Source organism: Pezoporus occidentalis, unplaced genomic scaffold (assembly GCF_034315485.1).
Source record: "Pezoporus occidentalis ecotype Australia unplaced genomic scaffold, CSIRO_AGI_Poc_V1 ctg49, whole genome shotgun sequence".
In the NCBI taxonomy this organism is placed as follows: domain Eukaryota; kingdom Metazoa; phylum Chordata; class Aves; order Psittaciformes; family Psittacidae; genus Pezoporus; species Pezoporus occidentalis.
The window spans coordinates 1416021-1431836 of NW_026915824.1; the positions used below are offsets into that span (position 1 = coordinate 1416021).

General features: G+C 36.8%; 1 protein-coding gene across 1 annotated transcript in view; it reads left to right on the forward strand.

Annotated features, from left to right (window-relative positions):
- COL25A1 (collagen type XXV alpha 1 chain) overlaps window positions 1-15816 on the forward strand; it is a 299864-nt gene that overhangs the window by 221671 nt on the left and 62377 nt on the right. The window contains exons 11-14 of the mRNA XM_062636654.1: window positions 621-647; window positions 3371-3415; window positions 12260-12313; window positions 13816-13842. Coding sequence (XP_062492638.1) covers window positions 621-647; window positions 3371-3415; window positions 12260-12313; window positions 13816-13842 — 153 coding nt within the window. The remainder of the gene's footprint in view (window positions 1-620; window positions 648-3370; window positions 3416-12259; window positions 12314-13815; window positions 13843-15816) is intronic.

Consider the following 15816-nt stretch of genomic DNA (forward strand, 5'->3'; position numbering starts at 1 on the left):
TTAAGCTTTCCTGAATTGAGATATCTCTTCCTGCCTTCCCAAGTCATGGGGACGAAATGGTGATTCTTTACTTCTCAAGTGCATTCTTAATGATTTCTGAAGTTAATTCTTAATTATTTTTCTCTTAACTTGCAAATGATGGCATAGATCACATGTTGGGTAAAAAATAGTAATGCATGCTGATACCTAGAAAGTGAGAAGATTATGAGGTTTATGTTTCTATCTTTAAAATATTTGTTTGTGTAAACCTTGTTTTTATGCTGCTGAGCAGATTTATTACTGTGGACACACAGCTGGCTGTTAGCTGGTATCAGAAAGAGAAAAACCACTGTCACCTTAATGCTGACAGATTTGTCAGTACTATAAGAAACAGACGGGTTGGAAGAGAAAAAATTAGAAGGGGAAAATTTGAGTCTTACAGTTAGTAGTTAGATCAGTTCCAAAAGAGAAAAGATCCATTGTGCATTTTGAGCATAAAGTTTTACTTTGCCTTGATGTATAAAACATCAGCCGGTTTCAGTCCAGTATCAGAATGCTTACACAATAAGACAGTTTTAATTGGTCATTTCAGTTTAAATTGGCTAGAGTTATATGTTAATTGAATTGTTTTCCCTTTGCAGGGACCTCAGGGGCCTCCAGGACAAAAGGTATAGTATAAACAACAATACTGTGAAAGTGATTATTCCTGCTGGTGCCAAATTGCAAGCAGAAAAGGTGAATGGAATTAGCTACTGTACACTGCATTGGATCAGTTAGTTTAGGCTCTGAATTTTGTTTTTACAAAATGCAGCCATGTAATGTGAGACATCAGATTTCTCATTTCCCCCATCGTAGGAAGTCCAAGCAATGCAGAACAGACTGTTTTCAATCTGTGTGCTTAACTTTCAGGTGAAAAGGTGGCTATAATTTTCTTATTTGTGCACTGGTACGACTAGGAAACCAATGTTAAAATGTTGTGAAAGGTGGGGAGATAGAGTTTCTGATTAAATGCATGCCCTTACTCAAGTAGATCAGTGCCATATGACTAAAGAATTGACCACCAGAAACAAAGGACATAGGTGTTGCTGATAAATGGGGCTTGGCTGATGGTGTTCAGGTGGTCTGCCAGTATCTTCCTGTTCCTTCAGTAACCCAAGACCTGACCTCCTGGGAATGCTGTCAGCATTATTTACACTCATTAAACCTGACTGCCTCAGTTTGATGTAGTGAGTTTAGGATTTATGGAATTACACCATTAAAACAGTCCTAGGTATATCAGCAATAACACCTAGTAAGTGCCACTTTTCCAGCATCTCACCCACACACCACCAAGGCAAGTAATTTTCTAGTTGATTTCAAAAGATTAATAAATTGTATGGAAGATATTTAATAAAACAGGCTTGAAATGTATAAAGAAAAAAAGTAAGAGGAAATGAATAAGTAGTATTAACATATGTGAGAAGGACTCCACCTCTGTCTTTCATTTTCTAAGATAATATTCTTTAAGGTGAAGATTTGTTTGCGTCTGTTCAAATGGAACTTTTTGAACAAAAGAAAGAAAACCTCACTGATACGTAAAAATGTAATCCCAAAGCATATAAATCCATGGAAAATATATAAACTGGTGGAAATTTGTCAGCTGTGGGCTGTGCAGAACTTGCAGGCTGAAGGAGAGGACTACACTTCATGTTTCACAGTGCAGGAATGTGGCATTTTAAACTGTGCTGATGTCTAAATTGCCATTTAAAATTATGCCCTCAGATTCAGGGAGGAGGGTATTTTACATGTACAGCATCAGTAAAACTCATCTGCTGATTAGCTTTTGAATATCTGATAACTTGGCATGGTAGAATCAGCTTTATTTACACTCTCTAACATCTTCTGTCTCATAAGAAAAATCAACAGCTATAAAAGACTGTCATGGAGACCAGGAACTGTTATGATAGTTTATTGAGGCTGCTGGTTTAATGCCGTCCTGAGCTTTGTCTTCTAGTTTTCTGGAAAAGTTATAGAAAGATGTGGAAATGTCCGCTAGGAACCCTTGGTAGTCATGACCACGCATCCAGCAAAAAGAGGCAACACGAATGCTAAAATGGAAGCTTTGGCAGTAAGGGGAGAGCATTCTGGGTCATGGAGATGCAGTGGGATGCCACAGTATTATTTCACTGATTTATAGCTCTGTTATGAGTTGGAGCCCCTTGGGCATTCAAATGTTTGAGGTTTTTCAAGACCCTCATGAGTTGCCTCTTTTTCTTTTTTCTCAGGATTTCTCAACTCTATTCATTGGCAAACATGTGCATCCATTCTTGGTACATGCTTCTGGGTGTTGGTGCCCTTTGACTAATCCATTTCTAGTGAAACCTCCAACCAATATGAATAGATGGGGAAATGTCACACACTGGTTTTTTAGGGATAAAATCAAAAAGAAATAAAGCAGGGCATAAGAGTATTCACAGGGTGCTTATTTGTCTTAAGGATCCCATGAAACTGCACACTTCACTGTTGACAGAGCCTGTGCTTTTCCCAGTCCCCTGTTCTCTTTTAGGGTGCCAGCCTTTCAAATACAGCTATCACACTTTTGTATCCTATTAAGTTGATTATAAATGAAAAATAATGCTCTCAGTTTCCTTGCTGAGCAACGCCATTATTATACAAAAAGAGGATGATGTTGGATAAGCGCACATAGTGTTCCTGCTTTCTTCATGCCTCAGGTTTTCAATGAACATTCGTAACAAGTCACACAAGTTCCTTTAGAAAAATTGTCCATCATATAGAAACTTATAGTGTGATTGCTTTGTAAAAAGATCCCTCAGACATTACAAGTCAGTATTGATATTTTGCTTTCCTCTTTGCACCTTGTGTTGGCTTTTAAATTTTTATTGCAATAATACTGATGTAATTTAAAAGGGTATCTGTAATTTGCACTGTCAGGCTGAATTGTTGCAGATCATCTCTTAAAAGCGTTATGATAGATTGGTGCTACCACTTATTGAGCTTGAAACATCCCTCTTGAAGCAAGAATAATTTTGTTCAGGAGGTATGTTTGTTTGTGTAGGATCAGTCTCAAAATTTATCAAAAGCATTAAATAGAATTGCATTTTAATTCTTACATTTCTTGTGAAGCATCCACAAGGTTACAAAGCTTGAAGCTTGTTTCTGAAAGAGGCCATACAGTTGAGACAGTTGCTAAAATGTGCAGCATGAGAACATGTGTAATTGGTATAAGATCTCAAATTAAAAGAGAGCTCAGCTTGGATAAATATTAGTTTTGGAATAATTTATGCAGTTACAGTAAGCAAGCATTCACCATTATTTTTAAGCACTGTATTAAGAGATGAAAGGTTTCATGACCTGTTTAATTTGCTAAACGCTGGCGTCTGTTTCCCACCAGGGTTCTGTCGGAGTGCCTGGTGTTCCAGGGAGAGACGGACAAGTGGTGAGTTCACTGACTTTGTCAGCACTGCAGTTATTTATGTAGTTGATTAAAGATCCCTAGGGCTTGTTCACATGAGCAATATGCAACCTTGCATCCAGACCTGTGGTTTCAAATTGGCTTAATAGAAAAGACTCTACAATCTGATTTGTGCTCTAAAGTATTTTTTTCTAGTTATATTTAAACAAACAGCAAATGTAATTAACTGAGCTGAAAGTCTGATGTCCAGATTTGATGACGACTGATAGGTTCCTGAGAGAAATGTGTATTACTGATGTGCAACTTTAAACAGTATGTTTACAAACTTAGTTTTTTCTGCAGAATTTTTAAAATTTTTTTTTTAATTTTTTAACTTAGTACCTGATGCAAACACTTATGTTGGTATTGGGTATTTATACAGCGTTAATATATTGTTAATACAACCAACAAATAGAGAATAAAGACAGACTGGAAACATATGTGGAGAATGATGTAAATTGAAGTTGGGGATGAAAATGCAGAGAAATAAATCAAGCAGAAATATTCTTGAATGCAACTGGGATAAAATGTTAACTCAGGCATGTCAGTGTCATCTTTCAGTGCCAACACCAAGTTAACTCACAGTTCAAAACAGCCCTCCATAAGGAGGGGTCGCAGTAAAGCAGCAGGGCTGTTTCATGGCATTGCTAAGGTTTGTTGGCAAATCTGAATGGTGATGTTTAAATAATATCACTCCCTGAAGGTAAACAGTATTATCCATCTGTTGTTCTCACAAGGACTATCATTCCTAGTGAACTTCAAAAGCACTAGCAGGGAATGCCAAAAGGAAAATGTATGATATTATAAACAGGTTGTTTACTGTGTTGAAGCAGCAATAGGTGGTAATGTATAAGGTTCACATCATACAATCTCTTCTTCTGTCTCCCTCCCCAAAAGCCCTAGGAATAAATGAGCTAAGATGTTTCAAATAATTTTTAATTTCTCTTTCCTAAGAAAAAGCATGTATTGTTTCTAACAGCATAATATACAGTATTAGACCTGTGTTTTGACAATGGCTGTAAGAAATGATGTAGTAATCATTTTTTTTTCACTTTAGTGATAGTGACAGTGCTATTTTTTAAATGTTCAGAGTATTATGACTACTGTGTAATGACAAAACAAAAAAAAAATAGAATTAGCTATATATAGCATACAAGTGATTATAAGAAAATATTATATAAAAAAAAATTGCATTAAGACCAGACATTATTTTCCTTCATGTTTTATAGCTATGTTCAATTGCAACAAAATGGTAGACAGTAGTTGTCAACACAGATGCTTTTGCTCTACATAATTCAAGTAAATTTTGTGACCAAAGTATGTGTGAAAAGCCAGTGAAGACACATTTTGTAGCATAATTTCCTTTGGACCTGCAGGAAAACTGGACAGGGTGAAGCTTCATACCGTATTGAATAGAACAGAACTGATGATTCACATTTTATCTAAGAGCTTTGCTTTTAATAGTGTTGTCACCCAAGCTCTAGCCAGAAATCTTCACTCAGATTGGCACAAAAAATGGATGTTCATGAGTCAAATGTGTCAAATGCACAAAACATATCTGGTTATTAAAGTGTCATTCTTGGGGATGTAGAAATTTTTTAAGCTCTACTAGCAAGGTTGTTGTATGTCTGTTTTTAGGACACCACATAAACTTACCTGGAGTCATGTCTAATGGGGAAGAAAAAAAATATGCAGTTGCCTTTGATTAAGGGAAAATGCAAACATCTTTAAATGCTGTTTATCAAAGCATTCACATACACACTTGATTTTAAGCATATGCTTAATGCTCACTGCCTTTTAAACTAAGAAAATTGTGCTTTTAAAGCAGGTCCTAACATTTTCAATTTGTTGTATAATGTTTATTTGATTTAGTTCAATATTTACAGGATCTAAAACTTTTAAGACATTCTTGAATTATTACCACGTTAATAAAGATGTCTGTATTTTTAATGTAGCTGGACTATTTTACTTTTGACCTGTAAGAAAAAAACATATTAATTACTAAACTAAAATCTAGATACTAGAAAAAAACATACAGATAAAAATGAAATGTGGTCAAATTCTTTTTGTTTACTTTCACAGTTGTTGGTTGATATTGGCTAGCAAGTACTTCCTTATGTGCAGAAAACGTATTGCTTTCATGTAATACTAAGCTGATGAAAAATGAACGTTGCTATCTTTTAATAAATAGCTAAAAAATTCTGCTAGCTTGGAAATAGTGTTAGAAATAAACTTAAACTGAAGCAGTATGTATCTAAAGTTAGAAATCACAGTGCAGCCTAGGACTCCCATGCTACCAAAAGGTCTTTTCTTCTAATTTATATGAAAAAAACAGATTCTCAGTGTAGTGTGACACAGAAGATATTGTCGAATGAAGACCAGAGCAGTAATTTTAAGATTTGGTCTGTACTAAGAGCTAGCTGCTGGCACTCCTGGCTTTACTCATACAGATTCATGTTGATCTGCAGAATAGTTGAATTTGACTTGAATGTGTGATGCAAGTCATCCCCTTTTTAAAAGTTATGTAGTTAAAAGGCTTTACAAAAGCCTTACTGTCTTGGTAGCCTTTTAACCAGTGCGCTCACTCTGTCAAAAAGCAGCATGTACAGTGCACTAAGTTCCAAGTTAACATTTTTCCTTAGTTTAAAAGGCAGTGAGTGTTAAGCACATGCTTAAAATTAAGTGTGTGTGAATGCTTTCCTCATCTGGACAATGAAATATTTTTCTGCTGATGAATGTCAGCAGTGAATTAGATTTGATCTCTCCTTAAGCAGTTGAATAATAAGAGTTAGGTCATCTCCATCTCACACATGTCTCTCTAATTTTCTTTTTCCTTTCCCTTTACCTCTTCTGTAATTGAAATAGTGGATTATGGGAGATGATTGACAACTCTGACCAATGGGCCTGGGAATGAGATCATAAATTCTGAGTGCATTTAGAATGTTTTTCTAATCCCTTAACATATGAACCACTTCTCTTAGACAATCTTTAGATATTAGAGTAAGTGTAAATTTACACAACCCACATGTTTTTGCAGGACTGTGAACTAGCAGATTTTTCTTGTATTAAGAATAGTAGCAAAATCATTGCCATGAAAACTTCACAGTTTTTTTTTTCTTTTAGGTTAAATCCAATGAAATGTTACAGGTAATCCTGTGAGGGCATTACAGTCTGAGTTTGTTCTTACATTTGGGAAACTCTAGCCACAATCTGCTTTACTTGTTGAGAACAGTAACTGGAAAGGAGCTGCAGCTAGAGGAGTGTTGTCCTGGGATGGATAGAAACCTTCTGAGATAGCAAGGAGAGTCCTTTTGAGTGCTCCCTCTCCTTTGCAGACTGTTGTGCAATCCATCTGTGGCAGGTTGCTTCCTAGCAAGATGCTACGGGAAATAACCTCCTCTTTCTCAATCCCTGTCAAGAGGTCCTCAGGAACTTGAATGGTATGAAAAAAAGATTATATTTACATAGAGATGCAAGGTTGCAGTACTCTAGGGATATCAGAACTCTACATTAATCATGTTGAAATGGCCAGAAAGGGGATAGTTCCCTTTATTTCAAATTGTTTCAGAAGTTTGACAATATCAATTTGATAAACCTCGGAATTTCCCTTCTTATCATTAGACTTACTAATAAGACTTACCCAGGAATCTGGGTATGCACATTCCTTATTGCTTTCTTCATGCTTCTTATTACTCTGATTTACATGTATTTCCTGATTAGTGTGTACTGTACTATGTAGGGGAGACGTTTTGAAAGTAGTATTATCATATTTCTTTAGAGAAATGAGGACGGGCATATGCATCCTAGCATTTTTTCAAATAAAGTAGCAAGGAAGGAAACATCATTAAATATAGTTCACAAATTCTCAGACAGGTTTGCAGGCCAGCTGAATCTTGTTGAAGAGTCTTTCCACTTAATTTCATCTGGTGAGTGGTCCAGGAGAGATTTCCAGCCCTTAAACAAACAACTTTAAGTTACTTTTGAGGAGGTGAAAAGTAAATTGAAGGAAGGTAATTCAACCCTGGTTTGAAATTGAAATCACAGTAACATGTCTGAGAAACCACTTCTTTTCCCTTCTGTCCTTGTTTATGTATTTTAGAGTAAAATTAGACTGGATTAGGTTTGGGGGCCTCATGTATTTCCTTATCCTTAAAATTGATTACATTCTACTGACTGAAAAATACAGCAATACTGACAGCCTTTCTTCTGAGGGTGAGGTGGATATCAAGCAGCTGGTGTAGGCAGAGTTATGCATCCCACCAAAACCAAACCTATTTCAGATCAGCAGCCTCCAGGCTGTTTTCCTGTTACAAACAAGAAAAGCTGGGGCCTCCAGCCACGTTATTTTTAGCTGATTAATTCTGGATATGAAGGTATATGCCTTCAGGGCACAGAGCACTCCAGTAAGGACAAGCATGCTTTTAACTGCATTGGCTCCTTTGATATGGACTCTAGTGGGTGCTACATTTTCAGATATGTTCTGAAGTAGGTCTTATAAGTTTGTATTGACAGATTTTTCTCATATTAGCAGCAAAGCCCAAGCAGGGCCCTACACATCTGAGCACTCAGCAAATTCATTTTAATGTAAACATTAATACTGTCCCTTCCACTAGAGTATCTGAGGAAATTACAGCTATTTATTGGGTAGGGTGCTGAAGGATGTTCTTTGCCCAAATAGAAGAAAGAAAGAGAGTACAACAACGTTAACACAGTTAAACAGTTAATATCGGGTCGAGAGTGCTAGGGCTTAAACTAAGGTGTTCTGGGGTGCTATCCAAAGGAATATCCTTTTGGTTATTCTTTGAATTATCTGAAACTCCTGAATTGAATGGCTGGGTTGGGTGTTCTGAGACTACACAGGCAGGAAGGTTTTAGATCATGTTTTGCTTAGGGATTCCAATCCCTCTCTCCCTATGTGACAATTTCTCAGGAGTTCATGACTGCAGAATGGCAAGCTATGACCTAAAATCATATGCATTATAGATGAAGTTACTTTTTAGATAGGAAAATGAAAAAAAAAACCATTCATGAGGTCATTTTTGGAGTTCTGTGTCCAGCTGTGGGCTCCTCAGTACGAGACACACATGGATATACTGGAGAGAGTCCAACAAAGGGCCTTGAAGATGGGTAAGGGACTGGAGCATCTCTCCTATGAGGAAAGGCTGAGATTGATGAGGGAGTTCAGGCTTGGGGGGGAATCTCATCATCGTGGACAAACACCTGAACGGAAAGCACAAAGATGCTGGGCCAACAGCTTTTCAGTGGTGCCCAGTGGCAGGACCTGAGGCAGTGGGCACAAAGTGAAACACAGGAGGTTCTTTCTGTTTAGTACAGCAAGAAAAACTTTTTTGTTACTGTGAGAGTGACTGAGTACTGGCACAGGTTGCCCAGGGTTTCTGTAGAGTCTCTTCCAGGAGGTATTTAAAAGAAGCCATCTGGACATGGTCCAGGGCATGCAGGTCTACGTGACCTTGCTTGAGCAGAGAGATGAACCAGATGATCTCCAGGGGTGACTTCCTATCTCAACCATTCTGTCATTCTGCAAAAGAAAAAAAAAACTAAAAAAACAAACAAACAAACAAACAAAAAAAAAACAAAAAACAAAGCTGTCTCAATTTGAAAGGTAGATGATGTGCAGAAGACAATTGTTTCTGCAGCCTCACACCTTTGCTGTCAGTGCTAAAACAGAGAGACTGCAATATGAGTCAGGAAAGACAGTACCCGTGGCCTCCTGAATGTAAAAATCATATGAGATTAAGATCTAGTTTTATAACTTCTGTCATTTTACTAAGTTGAACAGCAGTCTGATTGAAAGTATTGCATCAGATGACATTGTTGAATGTCTAATTTTCCTTTGTCTGCATCACTCCTAGAACAATAGTGTAACAGTCTTTAACCTTTTAAGGGGCAGCTATAACTTTTGTTCCTCTCCAAACATGAGATGAAGCATGTGGGGCTGATGCATGCTCATACAGCATTTCACACTCCAGTTTTAATACATCCTTTAATTAATAAATAAATAAAATAACTAAATGGAAGGAAAGTAATTAGTTGTACTTCTTAACAGAAATATTTTAAATTATTTCCATGCCAAAAATCAAAATAATCTTTTGGGATGACTATTTCTAAAGCAACAGTATTTTAGTGTATATCGGGGAAGAGCTAACAATCTATTTGCCTTCAAAAACCTGCTGTTTTGCTTCATAAATACTTTGGGAATATCCTAACCAATGGGAGGTCTGTCAAGGCTTTGTCCTATTTGGGTTTGGTTTAGGGGTGGTGGTGTTGGGGTTTTGAGGTTTTTGGGGGTTTGGGGCTTTTTTGGTTGGTTGTATTTTTATGTTAGGCTTTAATGAAATTGTTAGACTATCTATACATACAGCCAGACTGCCATGCCTACAAGACACACGGTGTGAAAGAGGGAGACTCCCTGTAATAAAGTTAATTTTGCTGTGCCCTGGGAATGTTCACCAGGGGCAGAGTATAAAGTAGCTTATGTGCTGTACATTTTTATTTCACTTTATTACTCCCTGATTCCTTGTATGGACAAGAAAATAGGGTTCTAAAATAGCGAAAGGAATATTATAGGTATGAAAGAAAATTATGTTAGCCTCTGTTCCTCTGGCCATTAAAAACAGAAGGATAATCACTTCAAAAGCGTAAAGCCACAAGGTCATTTCTGGTGCTGTACTTCTAGGTTTGTCTTCAGTCTTTCCCATTCCCAGAGCTAATTTCTACTGTGCTAATGCCTCTGACTGGTACTTTCAGGGTCAGAAGTAGCGTTGGCCACAGTAAAGTCACGTATATGTCAGCAGTTAAACCATTGGTGTGAATAAGGATTTACTGTGACAGCCTGAGGTTTTCACTTTTTTCCAAAGAAAACAGGATAATTCTTTTGGTTTTATTGTCACAGTGGTAGCTCTTTGCATTCATAGCAGTGATGTGTAAACCTGGGAGGAAAGTGGAAGCTTGGGACTTCAACTCTTTGATTAGAAAATTAAGTCCCTGAAAGTGTCAGCTGACAGCAGCTGTTTTAAAACAAAGGGGGCAGAAACAAACGTGTTTGGGGTGTGGGGATGAGGAGAAACCAGTTCATATTCATTGGTCCCTTCTGCTTCATTTTGTCAACTGGCAGTTTTTTTCAAGTGCCTTTCTGGTCAATTCTTTAGGACACATACTCCTAATCTCCAACAGCTTCGAATCCTGACCACTCATGTATCAAATGCCTGTGCTACTCTATCAGCCTTAGAGCTAATGTAGTGGAAAAGAGCCTTGAAAAGGGCTGACTCAAATGTTGTTTAATTCCTTCTGAGCTTAATGGTACTTAACACTTTTTCTCTGGCTTGTAAAACACCTCACTAGAGTTTTGCTAGAACCTTGAAGCTTTTGTTTTGTAGTTTGAAATTAAAATGTAATCGATGATCCTGTTACCTAATTTAGAGATAGAATGGAACCAGGTTTAATAGAGAATCGGCATTTATACAACTATGATTAAAGTATGACATGGAAGTAAGAAAAAGTCCTTTCTTAATGGAAGGCTCTTGTGGAAGTTTGGAAGATCTATGTTGTTGCATTTGGAACAGGTCTTTATCGAAATTCCCCTTTAACTTCTGGGTAGAGGGTAGGTTTATCATGTCTACTAAGTCTGTATACTGCATGAAAATTGTCCACTGAGTTTCTGATATGAATTGCTGTTTCTAATTTGATTACTATGTTAGCTATTTTCTTTAATTTTTACGCTTTTTTTTTTTTTTACATAGCAAAGAGCTATGGGTACATACAAGAACTTAATTGCAGGCTTTTTCAATTTTTTTTTCATGTTATTTTCACATGCTTTTCCACCCTAGAAGTGCAATGCAGTTGCGTACATGAGGGTTACCAAAGAAGCTAGATATTTCTTGTGAAACCAAGACGCACTTCTGCAGAAAGTTTTACATAATTAGCCATCACCCCTAGTTGTTTTACAATCAAATCTACCCATTGCTTTATCATTTTACCTAAAATCAATAATGTCTGTGTTCTCTTCCAAAAATCTGAGAAATAGACACTAGAAAAAGGTCTTTAAGGGTATGGGTATTTTGTTTTTTTTCTTGTTTATTTGTTTGATTAGGTTTTTTGTTTTTAAATTTGGAGGGGGGTGGGAGATTTTTGTAAATAATTGTTAATTTTGGACTGATTTATGAAAATTATTTATGACTTTTTAACCTGTGGAAAAGTATACGTTCTATCCATTAAACATCACTAAAGTCTGGAATATCGATGTAATGCTGAAAATTTTTAAATCTACTTTTCAGCCAGTGGTATAAGAATATGAAAAAAATTGACAAGTAAGGTATATTTTAAAAAGTAAAAGTTGTCTGTTCTAAACTCTTATTTTCTGCAACAGGCCTTTCTCATTTTTCTTCATTATCTGCCTTCTGTATGAAACCAGAAGAACAAATGTCAAAGTAATTTCAGATAAGCCTTTCTTGCAGTATTTCTAAGTTGTAGAGTAGAGGAAAGCGTTGGCAGTTTTGCCGGGAAGACTATGCTGTAAAGGTTAATTAGACAACTTTTCAAAATTAGAAGTCACAGTTCTGTTTTCTGTTTAGTTTGACATCTGTGTATTCACACTGTGTATTTCAGCAGAATTATTTCTTATTATAGAGGAGTTAATTAGAGTTGATTCACTCTATCTGGTGAAATAAGGCATTTTAGTGCCCAACTGTGGAGGATGTTGAATCTTTCTAAAGTTTATCGTTACCTACCTAATATCACACAGTAGGGGAAATGCTGTTAATATACTCAATCATGTCTGTCTTAACCCCATCTTTTGTTTTTCACCTTTAGGGTGAACCTGGTTTGCCTGGCATAACAGGAGAGAAGGGAGCAGCAGGGCTTAAGGTTGGTATTGAAAATGGATTAAAAACAGAATCACATGGGATGTGAGTACATGTATAGATGACAGTCATGCTTTCCAGCTTAGGTTTATATTCTCACTGGCTTTTAATGATCTCTTCCCTCCAGTGATCACTGCTATAAGAGGCTTTGCACATTCCACCATAAAGAAGCATATTCTTCTGCTGTTCTGTGCATATAGAATTCCAGTCAGTGGCACTGATGCACATGCATCCTCTGCCAAATGAATGCAATATGCCTGCAAGTGTTTGGGAATTTGGGGACCTTTTTAGGAAGACTTTATTTATGCTCCTTACAATGCATTTCAGGCTTCTTCTCAAGAACTGCTGTGGTCAATTCTTTGATCAGTGTCAGGGTTAAGTCTTGAGAGCTGATCCTGCTATTATGGAAGTTAGCAGCAAGACTCATTAGAAGCATGCCTTAGCCTGTATTGTTGCGTCACAATGTCTCTTTGCACTTATTTTGTTGTTAAATATTTTTTTTCTGCTGTTTTGATATTGAAAAGTGAAATAGAACATAAAGCTTATGATAACTTCATTTAAAAGAAAGCTCAATGTGTCTGAGATGGTGTTATCTGTGGGCCTCTTGGAATGGGTAATGCTAAATTCTAATCCCATCTCCTGCAAGTGTATGTCTTTGGTGCACATGTGCTCCTCAGCTGATCCTGTGGATCACCCTGCTGCTGACAGACGCACAGGGCTCTTTGCATTTACTGACTGGCTTGAAAACAAACCATTTAGGAGCACACCTTTTCCTACTTTGTATACAGAAGAAGCCAAATTATGGCAGTTGATGCTTAATTCGTTCACAGCTGTAGCCTTTGAGTTGCCTAGCGACTGCCAGCCATCAAAACAGGCAGAGATGAGCTAGAAATGCAGAGATGAGTTGTCAGGGTCATGCTCGTGTGCAAAAGTACATTTGCCATTGAGCAAGTTATAATTTTGAAAAATAATGGCTATAATCCACCCTTTTATTACAGAGAATGTGAAGAACACTGAAGGCTCTTTAGCCTGTATAAATTATGAACTAGTTCAAGACATTTAAGGCATTTTGTCTTTTCCAAAGATCTTTCTAAGCCATTAACAGAATCATAAGACTTTCCCCTCATATTTGGCCTTTGGATTTTTCCTTTGTTTCATTCCCAAAACAAGGAGAACCAAGCATAGGAGTCACCTGGGTCCTGGCAGGCCACTTCACAAAGACATATGCTTGTTTAGTTAGGGTTTAATCTAGGACAAAATGGGGGGAAAAAAAGTCTGCATGCAAATCATTAAGCTTTTAACATTATGTTGAAGATATTTGGCCTGTTGAATTCTATTGAATTACAGTATGTCACTGTTTATTGAAGATTTTCTTGTTGGATTTTATAATCAATCATCAGTAGTGACAGATCGTTAGTAGCGGACAATCTGATGATCATAATATCAACACTGATTTTTGCTTATGGTAGTAACTTACGACTTCTTTGCCTCAATTATTTTCATTAGGGTGACCCTGGAGAAAGAGGAGAAAAGGTGAGATATGTTCCACTTCCTTTGTTGTGGTTCTGTTTTGTAGAACTGTTTGGAGAATCACCAGTGCACTGATTCTGAGTTTAAGAAGAAATAAATATAGCTACTACCTAGAACTTGTGCAGCATCGTGCAGCCTTTATAAGTATCAAATAACACCTACTAATGAAAGTCACTGCAGTGTGATTAGTCGGAGAGAGCAGTGGTCATGTGTTAGAGGCTGCACAGTTGAGTAACTGTGAAAATAATCCTAATTATGATTAGTCTCAGAAAAAGATGAGCCTGTCTAATAAATGAGAGATCTACACATTTCTTATAACTTGATGTTAATGCTCTGTCACCTGCATCAGTAAAACAATTAGATAACAGAGTGATAACTACATAGACTCTGAATGGCATATATGTAACAAGTTCACCCCATACTGAAAGTGGAGTTCTCCATTCTTGCATGCATCAGTTTAAGTAAAAGCAGGGGAAACTGCACCAACAATCTTAGGCTGTAGATTGTCCAGAGGGGTACCAGCAGCACCAATTGAATACTAATGGTGTTGTGACTTGAAGCAAGTTAGCAAGGAGTTACTGGTCTGACATCCACAGTCATGCTAAGGGAAGACAAGGGGGTGCAACAAGCTCCACGCAGCAAAGCTTGGGTTTAATTATGCTTTTCCAGGGAAAGTGGCCAGTAGGAGCTGCCATGTAAAAGTACACACTGAGAGTCAGGCTTCTGCAGCTGAACAAAGGAAGTTTGAGAAATGGCATAAGCCTTGTTTTGCTTAGGAATCTGTACAGACTCATCTTCTGCAAATACAGTGAGACATGTTTTTTAAAAGTAAGCTGCTTGTATTCAGGTGCAGTTTGCTCTTGAGAAATGGAAGTGTTTAAGGTCAGGTTAGACAGGACTTTGAGCAACCTGGTCTAGTGGAAGGTATCCTTGCCTGTGGCAATGGGGCTGGAACGAGATGACCTCTAAGGTCCCTTCCAACCCAAACCATTCTGTGATTCTATGAAATATTTACCCATGTATAGCTGCTGGAAACATGCTTTGAAAAGGCAATTCATTTCACATTTTGAAAAGCACATCATAAAAATAATCCAAGGGGATCTTGAAAGTGTGTATCCCACATGTAGAAGTATGTAACTGGGAATCTCTTTTCATCATTAATCATTACTCAATCATTTTCATTAATCATTACTCATCATTAATCATTTTCATCAGTAATCATTACTTCAGTTAAAATTATATTTGTTGAAGAACTTCAGTAATTATTTATTTTACAATGCAAAAAAAAAAACTACTGATTTTAACATATACTGAATTTCTGTTACTGAAAATAATGATATTTTTCCGTAATTTTCTTTTGTCTTGTTTTAAAATGTAATTCTAAATGCCCTCAATATACTGTATCATGTTGAATGAACCTGGGATGGCATTCCTAACAATTATTGTGTTCCCATGTTTTATCAAGCCCTTAATTAAGGTACTGCTGGATTGTTAGCTGATTCCCATTGTGTCAGTGACATAGAAAATGGTCTCTGTTATAAGTCCTCTGAATGGAATTTTACATTAAGGTTTTCAGAGCAATATGACAGATACTGAATAAATATTGTTATTTGAATACTATTACTGATTATCTGACCAAGACCTGCTACACCTACTTTTGCTTGCTTAGACTCAACATTTGTCAATTTTTTGGCCATTTTAAATAATTCTCACACTTTACATGAACCTTAAGTCCCACAGAAATTTTTGGCCTATAGTCATATATAGCAAAGACTTTTTAGTGCAGTCTAGACGTATTGTAGGTCTATATGACTGTATGTGGAAACTGTTTCCAAAGGTAAATCTTTGGAAATGTTTCTTTACAAAGTTGGTTTTAAAGTAGAAAATGCCTACCCAGCCATTAAAAAAACCTTTATCTGGACATCACCTTTTTTTAACAATAAATAATGAGTAGTATTTATGTAGAGATAACAATAA